General features: G+C 42.3%; 1 protein-coding gene across 2 annotated transcripts in view; it reads left to right on the forward strand.

Annotated features, from left to right (window-relative positions):
* The window catches only part of LOC126334618 (probable serine incorporator), a 90,219-nt gene that overhangs the window by 41,943 nt on the left and 33,642 nt on the right, over positions 1 to 14,634 (forward strand). For both annotated transcript variants that reach the window (XM_049997036.1, XM_049997037.1), the window contains exon 6: positions 10,623 to 10,806. In XM_049997036.1, coding sequence (XP_049852993.1) covers positions 10,623 to 10,806 — 184 coding nt within the window. The remainder of the gene's footprint in view (positions 1 to 10,622; positions 10,807 to 14,634) is intronic.

Consider the following 14,634-nt stretch of genomic DNA (forward strand, 5'->3'; position numbering starts at 1 on the left):
ACTGATTTAACGTAAGACCAGACCTTCTTAGGATTTTCTGTCAAGTCGGTACATAGAATTTTACTTTTGAATTCACTGAACGCTTCACGCATAGCCCTCCTTACACTAACTTTGACATTGTTTAGCTTCTGTTTGTCTGAGGGGTTTTGGCTGCATTTACACTTCGAGTGAGGCTCTCTTTGCTTTCGCAGCAGTTTCCTAACTTTGTTGTGGAACCACGGTGGGTTTTTCCCGTCCCTCACAGTTTTACTCGGCACGTACCTGTCTAAAACGCATTTTACGGTTGCCTTGCACTTTTCCATAAACACTCAATATTGTCACTGTCGGAACAGATATTTTCGTTTTGATCTGTTAGGTAGTCTGAAATCTGCCCTCTATTACTCTTCCTAAACAGATAAACCTTCCTCCCTTTTTTTTATATTCCTATTAACTTCCATATTTAGGGATGCTGCAACAGCCTTATGATCACCGATTCCCTGTTCTGCGCTTATGGAGTTGAAAAGTTCGGGTTTGTTTGTTATCGGTAGGTCCAAGATGTTATCTCCACGAGTCGGTTCTCTGTTTAATTGATCGAGGTAATTTTCGGATAGTGCACTCAGTATAATGTCACTTGATGCTCTGTCCCTACTACCCGTCCTAAACATCTGTCTCCCAGTCGATATCTGGTAAAATTGAAATCTCCACCTAAGACTATAACATGCTGAGAAAATTTATGTGAAATGTATTCAAAATTTTCTCTCAGTTGTTCTGCCACTAATGCTGTTGAGTCAGGAGGTCGCTAAAAGGAGTCAACTATTAACCTAGCTTGGTTGAGTGTAACCTCCACCCATAATAATTCACAGGAACTATCCACTTCCACTTCACTACAGGATAAACTGCTACTAACAGCAACAAACACGCCACCACTGAATGCATGCAATCTATTCTTTCTAAACACCGTCTGTGGCTTTGTAAAAATTTCGGCAGAATTTATCTCTGGCTTCAGTCAGCTTTCTGTACCTCTAACAATTTCAGCTTCGGTGCTTTCTATCAGTGCTTTAAGTTCCGGTACTTTACAATGCAGCTTCAACAGTTTACAATTACAATACTGATTGCTGCTTGGCCCCTGTGTGTTCTGGCTTTGCCCCGCACCCTTTGAGGCTGTTGCCCTTTCTGTACTTGCCCGAGGCCATCTAACCTAAAAAAACCACCCCGTCCACGCCACACAACCCCTGCTACCCGTGTAGCCGTTTGCTGCGTGTAGTGGAATCCTGACCTATCCAGGGGAACCCAAAACCCCACCACCCTATGGCGCAAGTTGAGGAATCTGCAACCCACACGGTCGCAGAACCGTCTCAGCCCGATTCAGACCCTCCACTCGGCTCTGTACCAAAGGTCCGCAGTCAGTCCTCTCGACGATGCTGCAGATGGTGAGCTCTGCTTTCATCCCGCTAGCGAGACTGGCAGTCTTCACCAAATCAGATAGCCGCCGGAAGCCAGAGAGGATTTCCTCCGATCCATAGCGACACACATCATTGGTGCCGACATGAGCGACCACCTGCAGATGGGTGCACCCTGTACCCTTCATAGCATCCGGAAGGACTCTTTCCACATCTGGAATGACTCCCCCCGGTATGCACACAGAATGCACATAGCTTTTCTTCCCCTCTTTTGGTGCCATATCCCTAAGGGCCCCCATTACGCGCCTGACGTTGGAGTTCCCAACTACCAGTAAGCCCACCCTCTGTGACCGCCCGGATCTTGCAGACTGAGGGGCAACCTCTGGAACAGGACAAGCAGCCATGTCTGGCCGAAGATCGGTATCAACCTGAGACAGAGCCTGAAACCGGTTAATCAAACTGGAGAGGCCTTCCGTTCAGCCCTCCGGAATGTCTTTCGCCCCCTGCCACACCTCGAGACGACCTCCCACTCTACCACAGGTGAGGGATCAGCCTCAATGTGGGCAGTATCCCGGACAGCCACAGTCGAAGTCCGATCGGGGGGATGCGTGGGACGAGCTGGCCGTCCCCAACAAAGCCCCCATCCAGACCCTCACAGTGATGACCATTGGCAACAGCCTCAAGCTGTGTGACCGAAGCCAACACTGCCTGAGGCTGGGAGCGAAGGGATGCCAACTCAGCCTGCATCCGAACACAGCAGTTGCAGTCCCTATCCATGCTAAAAACTGTTGTGCAAAGAACGTCTGAACTAATCTACGGAGAGCACAAACAATTCGACACAAAATTTAAATGGTTATTAAAATACAAGACTGCCTAGTAAATGCAGTAATGCTGCTACTTGAGCACTGCTGACACGCTGCTCGGCGGCGGAAGGAGACTACGCGATTTTACACTATTCAGGTACTAAAACGCGATGCTACAACTCTCAAATACTATAATACGCCCGAAATTTATGAATTAAACAAATACCAAAAACACGCACTATGTAACAAATGAGTGAGTTAAGAGTATACTACTTGCTGCTGCAGCTGCTTATCCAACGGAGGCAGGGAGCACATTGATTTGATTAGGTCTTAGAAAAGACCATCTGTATCTGAATGTTCAAGGTGTAATGTGTAGCTAATGGCCACCAGGATCCAGTCCGGCCAAACTTTTCTGCTGGCTTCCAGATTTGTATGTCTTCTTCAACAACCTAGGGTTTATTGAACAGCAATTAAGTACAAATTAGAGCACAGAAAATAGTAGGTCCTGACTCTTCTTGAACCAAACAGAAACATAGACCTCTAGAAGTGGATATCTCTTGACTGTTAAAATACTCTAGAGATTTAGTAAATATCTCAAAACATTAGTGTTAGGGAACTTTCTCAGATTGTCTAACACTCTGATACGGACCACTCTTTGGGTACATGCACATGCAGTCGGTGCACTTACGGTAGATACAACATGCAGTAGAAGAAAGACTACACCACATTAGGAAAATAAACATGTCCGTTTTTCAGCCAAATGTTAGTGGATGGAAATAAGATTCCAAATCAGTGTTGAGAAAACAGACAGAATCACAAGGTTTTCATAAATAAGTCCACCGGAGAGCTTTTAGTACACATCTGGAGCTGAGACATGTGAGACCAAGACAGTCTGCAGAAGTCCCTGAATTTGTTGTCGTTTATCCATGTGACCTGGTGCCAGTAGATGCCACATCTTGCCACATCTTGCCACATCTTGCCACATCTTGCCACATCTTGCCACATCTTGCCACATCTTGCCACATCTTGCCACATCTTGCCACATCTTGCCACATCTTGCCACATCTTGCCACATCTTGCCACATCTTGCCACATCTTGCCACATCTTGCCACATCTTGCCACATCTTGCCACATCTTGCCACATCTTGCCACATCTTGCCACATCTTGCCACATCTTGCCACATCTTGCCACATCTTGCCACATCTTGCCACATCTTGCCACATCTTGCCACATCTTGCCACATCTTGCCACATCTTGCCACATCTTGCCACATCTTGCCACATCTTGCCACATCTTGCCACATCTTGCCACATCTTGCCACATCTTGCCACATCTTGCCACATCTTGCCACATCTTGCCACATCTTGCCACATCTTGCCACATCTTGCCACATCTTGCCACATCTTGCCACATCTTGCCACATCTTGCCACATCTTGCCACATCTTGCCACATCTTGCCACATCTTGCCACATCTTGCCACATCTTGCCACATCTTGCCACATCTTGCCACATCTTGCCACATCTTGCCACATCTTGCCACATCTTGCCACATCTTGCCACATCTTGCCACATCTTGCCACATCTTGCCACATCTTGCCACATCTTGCCACATCTTGCCACATCTTGCCACATCTTGCCACATCTTGCCACATCTTGCCACATCTTGCCACATCTTGCCACATCTTGCCACATCTTGCCACATCTTGCCACATCTTGCCACATCTTGCCACATCTTGCCACATCTTGCCACATCTTGCCACATCTTGCCACATCTTGCCACATCTTGCCACATCTTGCCACATCTTGCCACATCTTGCCACATCTTGCCACATCTTGCCACATCTTGCCACATCTTGCCACATCTTGCCACATCTTGCCACATCTTGCCACATCTTGCCACATCTTGCCACATCTTGCCACATCTTGCCACATCTTGCCACATCTTGCCACATCTTGCCACATCTTGCCACATCTTGCCACATCTTGCCACATCTTGCCACATCTTGCCACATCTTGCCACATCTTGCCACATCTTGCCACATCTTGCCACATCTTGCCACATCTTGCCACATCTTGCCACATCTTGCCACATCTTGCCACATCTTGCCACATCTTGCCACATCTTGCCACATCTTGCCACATCTTGCCACATCTTGCCACATCTTGCCACATCTTGCCACATCTTGCCACATCTTGCCACATCTTGCCACATCTTGCCACATCTTGCCACATCTTGCCACATCTTGCCACATCTTGCCACATCTTGCCACATCTTGCCACATCTTGCCACATCTTGCCACATCTTGCCACATCTTGCCACATCTTGCCACATCTTGCCACATCTTGCCACATCTTGCCACATCTTGCCACATCTTGCCACATCTTGCCACATCTTGCCACATCTTGCCACATCTTGCCACATCTTGCCACATCTTGCCACATCTTGCCACATCTTGCCACATCTTGCCACATCTTGCCACATCTTGCCACATCTTGCCACATCTTGCCACATCTTGCCACATCTTGCCACATCTTGCCACATCTTGCCACATCTTGCCACATCTTGCCACATCTTGCCACATCTTGCCACATCTTGCCACATCTTGCCACATCTTGCCACATCTTGCCACATCTTGCCACATCTTGCCACATCTTGCCACATCTTGCCACATCTTGCCACATCTTGCCACATCTTGCCACATCTTGCCACATCTTGCCACATCTTGCCACATCTTGCCACATCTTGCCACATCTTGCCACATCTTGCCACATCTTGCCACATCTTGCCACATCTTGCCACATCTTGCCACATCTTGCCACATCTTGCCACATCTTGCCACATCTTGCCACATCTTGCCACATCTTGCCACATCTTGCCACATCTTGCCACATCTTGCCACATCTTGCCACATCTTGCCACATCTTGCCACATCTTGCCACATCTTGCCACATCTTGCCACATCTTGCCACATCTTGCCACATCTTGCCACATCTTGCCACATCTTGCCACATCTTGCCACATCTTGCCACATCTTGCCACATCTTGCCACATCTTGCCACATCTTGCCACATCTTGCCACATCTTGCCACATCTTGCCACATCTTGCCACATCTTGCCACATCTTGCCACATCTTGCCACATCTTGCCACATCTTGCCACATCTTGCCACATCTTGCCACATCTTGCCACATCTTGCCACATCTTGCCACATCTTGCCACATCTTGCCACATCTTGCCACATCTTGCCACATCTTGCCACATCTTGCCACATCTTGCCACATCTTGCCACATCTTGCCACATCTTGCCACATCTTGCCACATCTTGCCACATCTTGCCACATCTTGCCACATCTTGCCACATCTTGCCACATCTTGCCACATCTTGCCACATCTTGCCACATCTTGCCACATCTTGCCACATCTTGCCACATCTTGCCACATCTTGCCACATCTTGCCACATCTTGCCACATCTTGCCACATCTTGCCACATCTTGCCACATCTTGCCACATCTTGCCACATCTTGCCACATCTTGCCACATCTTGCCACATCTTGCCACATCTTGCCACATCTTGCCACATCTTGCCACATCTTGCCACATCTTGCCACATCTTGCCACATCTTGCCACATCTTGCCACATCTTGCCACATCTTGCCACATCTTGCCACATCTTGCCACATCTTGCCACATCTTGCCACATCTTGCCACATCTTGCCACATCTTGCCACATCTTGCCACATCTTGCCACATCTTGCCACCAAAGCCAGACATTTGTGTAATTATATTCATTGGTCCATCAATATGTACGGTTGGATTTCAGGATCTGAAACTTTGTTAGTGTTCTTAGAGTAAATTATCCAGGTAGTTATAGCTGCAGAGTAAATAATGTTACAGTTGAAAGGATGACTAGCAAAGCAAAACATTAAAATATGGACCAGTCTTCAGATCTGAAGGGACACTCATTCTTTCATTTGTCAAAAGATGAGTGGTCATGTAGATAGGGAGGATGAGATTATAACACCAATACAGGAAAATGAACAAGTAGAATATCACTGGATGGTTATGCTTATCAGAACATTATTAGGAAATCACTGTAACCAAACAGATACATTTATATAAATATTAGCTGATATTGCATAATCAGAAAAAAGGAGCTACTGTAAACAAAAATCAGTATTAAGTACCAGGTTGTGTATTGGTTAGAATTCACAAGTTTTTCATATGCTGTCATGACAGTGAATCTGAAAATACACAAACTGGTAATTAATTCAGTTTTTAAGATGCATCAAAAAATTTTCCACATTTTTAATTGTTGTTGTTGTGGTTTTCAGTCCTGAGACTGGTTTGATGCAGCTCTCCATGCTACTCAATCCTGTGCAAGCTTCTTCAACTTCCAGTACCTACTGCAACCTACATCCTTCTGAATCTGCTTAGTGTACTCATCTCTTGGTCTCCCTCTACGATTTTTACCCTCCACTCTGCCCTCCAATACTAAATTGGTGATCCCTTGATGCCTCAGAACATGTCCTACCAACCGATCCCTTCTTCTGGTCAAGTTGTGCCACAAACTTCTCTTCTCCCCAATTCTATTCAATACTTCCTCAATAGTAATGCAATCTACATATCTAATCTTCAGCATTCTTCTGTAGCACCACATTTCGAAAGCTTATGTTGTCTTCTTGCCTAAACTAATTATCGTCCATGTTTCACTTCCATACATGGCTACACTCCATACAAATAATTTCAGAAACAACTTCCTGACACTTGAAATTTATACTTGATGTAAACAAATTTCTCTTCTTCAGAAAAGCTTTCCTTGCCATTGGCAGTCTACATTTTATATCCTCTCTACTTCGCCATCATCAGTTATTTTGCTCCCCAAATAGCAAAACTCCTTTACTACTTTGTCTCTCATTTCTTAATCTAATTCCCTCAGCATCACCTGACTTAATTCGACTACAACAGATTGAACAACATCGGGGAGAGGCTACAACCCTGCCTCACTCCCTTCCCAACCACTGCTTCCCTTTGATGTACCTCGACTCTTATAACTGCCATCTGGTATCTGTATAAATTGTAAGTAGCCTTTTGCTCCTTGTACTTTACCCCTGCCACCTTCAGAATTTGAAAGAGTATTCCAGTCAGCATTGTCAAAAGATTTCTTGAAGTTTACAAATCCTAGAAACGTAGGTTTGCCTTTTCTTAATCTAGCTTCTAAGATACGTCGTAGGGTCAGTATTGCCTCACGTGTTCCAATATTTCTACGGAATCCAAACTGATCTCCCCGAGGTTGGCTTCTACCAGTTTTTCCATTCGTCTGTAAAGAATTCGTGTTAGTATTTTGCAGCACTGGCTTATTAAACTGATAGTTCGGTAATTTTCTTATCTGTCAGCACCTGCTTTTTTTGGGATTGGAATTATTATATTCTTCTTGAAGTCTGGGGAATTTCAGCTGTCTCATGCATTTTGCTCACCAGATGGTACAGATTTGTCAGGACTAGTTGTCCCAAGACTGTCAGTAGTTCTAATTGAATGTTGTCTACTCCCGGGGCCTTGTTTCGATGCAGGTCTTTCAGTGCTCTGTCACTCTCTTCATGCAGTATCATATCTCCCATTTCATCTTCATCTACATCCTCTTCCATTTCCATAATATTGCCCTCAAGTACATTGCCCGTATATAGACAGTCTACATACTCCTTCAACCTTCCTGCTTTCCCTTCTTTGCTTAGAACTTGGTTTCCATCTGAGTGCTTGATGTTCGTACAAGTGGTTCTCTTTTCTCCAAAGGTCTCTTCAATTTTCCTGTAGGTAGTGTCTATCTTACCCCTATTGAGATAAGCCTTTACATCCTTACATTTGTCCTCTAGCCATCCCTGCTTAGTCATTTTGCACTTCCTGTCGATCTCATTTTTGAGACGTCTTTATTCCTTTTTGCCTGCTTCATTTACTGCATTTTTATATTTTCTCCTTTCATCAATTAAATTCAGTATCTCTTCTGTTACTCAAGGATTTCTTCTAGCCCTCATCTTTTTCCGTAATTGATCCTCTGCTGCCTTCACTACTGCATCCCTCAAAGCTACCCATTCTTCTTCTACTGGATTTCTTTCTCCCATTCTTGTCAATATTTCCCTTATGCTCTCTTTGAAACTCTGTACAACCTCTGGTTTAGTCAGTTTATCCAGGTCCCATCTCCTTCAATTGCCACTGTTTTGCAGTTTCTTCAGTTTTAATCTACAGTTCATAACCAATAGATTGTGGCCAGAGTCCACATCTGCCCCTGGAAATGTCTTAAATTTTAAAACCTGGTTCCTAAATCTCTGTCTTAACATTATATAATCTATCTGAAACCTGTCAGTATCTCCAGGTTTCTTCCATGTATACAACCTTCTTTTATGATTCTTGAACCAAGTGTTAGCTATGACTAAGTTATGCTCTGTGCAAAATTCTACTAGGCGGCTTCCTCTTTAATTTCTTACCCCCAGTCCATATTCACCTACTACGTTTCCTTTTCTTCCTTTTCCTACTATCAAATTCCAGTCACCCATGACTATTAAATTTTTGTCTCCCTTCACTATCTGAATAATTTCTTTTATCTCATCTTACATTTCTTCAATTTCTTCGTCATCTGCAGAGCTAGTTGGAATATAAACTTGTACTACTGTAGTAGGTGAGGGCTTTGTGTCTATGTCGGCCACAATGTGTTCAATATGCTGTTTGTAGCAGCTTACCCACACTCCTATTTTTTATTCATTATTAAACCTACTCCTGCATTACCCCTATTAGATTTTGTATTTATGACCCTGTATTTACCTGACCAGAAGTCTTGTTCCTCCTGCCACCAAACTTCACTAATTCCCACTATATCAAAATTTAACCTATCCATTTCCCTTTTTAAATTTTCTAATTTACCTGCCCGATTAAGGGACCTGATATTCCACACTCTGATCCGTAGAACGCCAGTTTTCTTTCTCCTGATAACGACGTCGTCTTGAATAGCCCACGCCTGGAGATCCAAATGGGGGACCATTTTACCCAAGAGGACGCCATCGTCATTTAACCATACAGTAAAGCTTTCAATATATGTAAGAATTTCTACCAACTTTTGCCTGTTGAAATTTCTGTGATCATTTTTGTAACTGGGAGTGCAACAATTTCTGCCTAATCATTTCCTGAATTTTGTAATTAAACCATAATGGGTCTTCCCAATCCTTAATACACTTAGACAGCACATACTTCTCTTCAGTGTGATTTACAACTAGTTTAAACTTTATTTAAATATGATGGACAGAGAGGTTGTGAGCAAAGTGATGGCCCTTCATTGTCTTTGTAGGCCGCTGAACTGCTTACCTGCTCTTTCCAGCATAAATACTCATTGCTGTGATATGGGTCACTATTCCATGTCTCTCTACTGACACTGACAGTAAGGTAAGGCCTGTTTGTAGCTACGAGGTTTAAAAGATTACCGTTGCGTGTGGGTTGTCAATCTGGCTGCTTAAGATAGTTTTGAGAAAACATGTTCAAACCTGCTTCACAAGAATGTCTGACCATACTAGCTACAGGCAATCTGCAATCTCTACTGAGTTTTTGATTTTCTTAAAATGATTCTACAACTGTCACAGCAGAGTTGGGTTGCTGGTAAAAACATCTGATGGTTCAGTTGAGTTCTAGACAGGTTACTTGTCTTGATAACTTCAGTCAGACTCCATTTCAACCTTGATAAACACAATAGTTTTTCAGTTGCTATGAACTCTACCCCTCTTATTGCAACTTACCTGTCTGTGTGATATACATTCTATGCCTGATAAATATTGCAGAGCTGTCTACACATTGGGTTTCACCCAACTGTTGGTTCTGAGTATAATTTGAGCAGGACAGCTGTAGAGTCATTAGGTAGAGAGTGAAATCAGGTTGCATTTAAACTAAACTAAAGACTCTTTGACTGTCAAAATTTTATCAGTGATTTGTCAAAGCATTCATGGCAAAGATCATGAATGCACCATCCTTTAGTGTTAAAATGGTAAGATCTTTACTACTTGCTGTTTCCCATCTCCCCCTCCACTTCCCCCTCTCCTTTCCAAGACATTACTAAGAAGGTATGAATGCATTTCATCTAACATACTTGATATTTATGCAACATAAGGGAGAGAGACACTCTCACCTACAGCAGATCAATGCATGAAGCACAGAAACATATCACAGAAAAGAGCCTCCACATTAGCTTTTGAGCAATGACACTTTTTTTTCCAGCACAAGTGCAATTTCAGGGTTGGCATTATGTTCTTTCAATGAGAAACTTGTATTGAGTAGAATCTTGAAAACACTCCCTCATGTTCTGTAACTGCTCCTTATTTTTCGATTTTAAGTTTCTCGTTATTGACTGATGAAACATTTTACCATCAATGATTTTGTAAACATTATTGTGCTTTTCCTTTCAGCCTGATGAATGTGCCTTGAACAAGTTCTTCTTATCATTCAACTTGATACTGTGCTTCATTGTGAGTGTGGTATCAATTCTGGGCCCTGTTCAAGATGCGCAACCGAGGTCTGGCCTTCTGCAGTCTTCTGTAGTAACACTGTATGTTGTTTATCTCACATGGTCATCCCTTTCCAATCAGCCAGGTAATTTTATTAACTTATTTACAATTATATTTAAAATTTTGAATAATCTTGATAGGTTTATTTTTCTGTCTCAAGGAAATTGTTACACATTTGAAGTTAGAATTTAGCTTAAAGCTTTTACGTACAATGTATGTTAGCAGCAGGGTGATTTCATCTTAAATCTTACAGGTCATGTCAACTTGTAGTTATGAATTTCTGTGAAGAAATATATATTAGACCTCTATATCGTAAGTGTTAAGAAATAATGTATTTTCATTTTTTGTGTGTGGCATGACTTTGAAAAATTTATATTTTGTAAATAACTTGTAAAACAGTAGAGAACAAAAAATATTATAAACAAAAACTACCAGAGACCTGGCAGTTGTTTTGCATTAACACTACTCCTTAGTGTGTTGAAATTTAGTTGGCATCCCTACACTTATGGGCTTCCTTTAACTTACAAATTTGACAAAAATATGAAATTTAAGTTAATTTTTCCTCTTAAAAAAATTATTTTTGTCTGATCTGGAGAGTCACAGAATGCTATCTTGTCATATTACCAGATACTACTGATGTAATTATAAACAGTATCTTCTATGCTCCAGCTAACTGTATTATGTAAGTATTTATTATTAAAAATGTAAACAGTAGCATTTTTACTAGTTTTGATGAATTATTTGCGTGAAAACCATCTGAAAACTTTTCAAAATTTGCACAAAATAATGTTTGGTTAGTATGTTACTAGTCAGTGCAGTCACAGTGGGCAATATTTTTGTCTAAAGTGTTAAAAATTTTTCGACATTCTGAATATTTTGCATCACTGAATTTCTAGTGTAAAATTTGTGTTAGCAACACTGTTTCCAGTGCTGTTCTGTTCATCACAAATGTGTGAGAACTTGCACATAAACCATTCTGTACTGAGTTTTGTGTTTGGTTTGAATTTTTTTAGATACAATATCAGTGAGGAAGCACAGTAGTGAAAGAGTGAGGTGTGTGGGCTAAAAAAAGGGTAAAGATATGGTATTTAAGGAAAGTGGAAAACACATTCACAATTGTTGGAAAACTGTCAGAGGTGCTCAAAAAATGGTATTAGCATCATGTCCATTGTGCAGGAATTGCTAAACTCACTAAAAGAAGAAATTTAATGACAGCCCACCTGAACAATCACCATCACCCGAATGTGAAACTGAAGAAGACAGTGCAGACATTTATATTCCTGGGTGTGGAGTTGCTGATGTTTTGAATGTTAGCATTTCTGCTCTAGCCCCTACTACATCCCTCCGGAAATGTCTCTGAAAAGTATGAAGCACAAGAAGAAAACAGTATGTGAAAAGAACAGTGGAAGAAATTGAAACAAGTTTTACACAAGCAACATCTTCAAAACCTTGTGAAGTGTATAATACAGATGCACTTCATGCAGAACCTGAAGATAGTGATATGGGCATGAAACATGCACTTCATGCAGAACCTGAAGATAGTGATATGGGCATGAAACATGGACTTCATGCAGAACCTGAAGATAGTGATATGGGCATGAAACATGCACTTGATGCAGAACCTGAAGAAAATGATATGTGCATGAAACACGATGCATGCTTTCGAAACTTAAATACTGCTATGTCAACAGCCACCTATACTGAGAAGGTGCAGTCACTGACAGAGATACCAGGCAACTATTCTAAGCAACAGACACAGAAATACATACTCTCATCCTCAAACTATTTGATTTCAAAAGCTCATAAAATAAAGAATGACAAGAGGATTTGGGCATGTCCAGATTCTTACTGCCGGCATCCATTGCAAGATGATACTTACTCTGGAATATTACTTAAGTGATGACAAAAATTGCAGCAGCCAAAGTCCTAATCAGGCTGATGTAGTTAGTAAAAATGGTGAAAAAGGTAAGATATCTCACAAGGTTGATAGTAGAAGCATATCTCCTACTGAGAAAGGAGAATCTGACTTTAAAAACTGGTCTCACAAAATTCTAGTCATTAGACCAAAATGGGTACCTGATGCTGTTGTGTATATGTCAAGAGGTGCAAGATAAATGTTGGTTGCAGAATGGCATCTACATCTACATGACTACTCTGCAATTCACATTTAAGTGCTTGGCAGAGGGTTCATCGAACCACAATCATACTATCTCTCTACTATTCCACTCCCGAACAGCGAGCGGGAAAAACAAACACCTAAACCTTTCTGTTCGAGCTCTGATTACTCTTATTTTATTTTGATGATCATTCCTACCTATGTAGGTTGGGCTCAACAAAATACTTTCGCATTCGGAAGAGAAAGTTGGTGACTGAAATTTCGTAAAAAGGTCTCGCCGCGACGAAAAACGTCTATGCTGTAATGACTTCCATCCCAATTCGCGTATCATATCTGCCATACTCTCTCCCCTATTACATGATAATACAAAACGAGCTGCCCTTTTTTGCACCCTTTTGATGTTCTCCGTCAATCCCACCTGGTAAGGATCCCACACCGCGCAGCAATATTCTAACAGAGGACGAACGAGTGTAGTGTAAGCTGTCTCTTTAGTGGACTTGTTGCATCTTCTAAGTGTCCTGCCAATGAAACGCAACCTTTGGCTCGCCTTCCCCACAATATTATCAATGTGGTCTTTCCAACTGAAGTTGTTCGTAATTTTAACACCCAGGTACTTAGTTGAATTGACAGCCTTGAGAATTGTACTATTTATCAAGTAATCGAATTCCAACGGATTTCTTTTAGAACTCATGTGGATCATCTCCCACTTTTCGTTGTTTAGCGTCAACTGCCACCTGACACACCATACAGCAATCTTTTCTAAATCGCTTTGCAACTGATACTGGTCTTCGGATGACCTTACTAGACGGTAAATTACAGCATCATCTGCGAACAGTCTAAGAGAACTGCTCAGATTGTCACCGAGGTCATTTATATAGATCAGGAACAGTAGAGGTCCCAGGACGCTTCCCTGGGGAACACCTGATATCACTTCAGTTTTACTCGATGATTTGCCGTCTATTACTACGAACTGCGACCTTCCTGACAGGAAATCACGAATCCAGTCGCACAACTGAGACGATACCCCGTAGGCCCACGCTTGATTAGAAGTCGCTTGTGAGGAACGGTGTCAAAAACTTTCCGGAAATCTAGAAATACGGAATCAACTTGAGATCCCCTGTCGATAGCGGCCATTACTTCGTGCGAATAAAGAGCTAGCTGCGTTGCACAAGAGCGGTGTTTTCTGAAGCCATGCTGATTACGTGTCAATAGATCGTTCCCTTCGAGGTGATTCATAATGTTTGAATACAGTATATGCTCCAAAACCCTACTGCAAACTGACGTCAATGATATAGGTCTGTAGTTAAATGGATTACTCCTACTACCCTTCTTGAACACTGGTGCGACCTGCGCAATTTTCCAATCTGTAGGTACAGATCTATCGGTGAGCGAGCGGTTGTATATGAGTGCTAAGTAGGGAGCTATAGTATCAGCGTAATCTGAAAGGAACCTAATCGGTATACAATCTGGACCTGAAGACTTGCCCGTATCAAGCGATTTGAGTTGTTTCGCAACCCCTAAGGTATCTACTTCTAAGAAACTCATGCTAGCAGATGTTCGTGTTTCAAATTCTGGAATATTCCATTCGTCTTCCCTGGTGAAGGAATTTCGGAAAACTGCATTCAATTACTCCGCTTTAGCGGCACAGTCATCGATAACAGTACCATCGGCACTGCGCAGCGAAGGTATTAACTGTGTCTTGCCACTTGTGTACTTTACATACGACCAGAATTTCTTCGGATTTTCTACCAAATTTCGAGACAATGTTTCGTTGTGGAACCTATTAAAGGCATCTCG

The sequence above is a fragment of the Schistocerca gregaria genome, chromosome 2, assembly GCF_023897955.1.
Source record: "Schistocerca gregaria isolate iqSchGreg1 chromosome 2, iqSchGreg1.2, whole genome shotgun sequence".
NCBI lineage: Eukaryota > Metazoa > Arthropoda > Insecta > Orthoptera > Acrididae > Schistocerca > Schistocerca gregaria.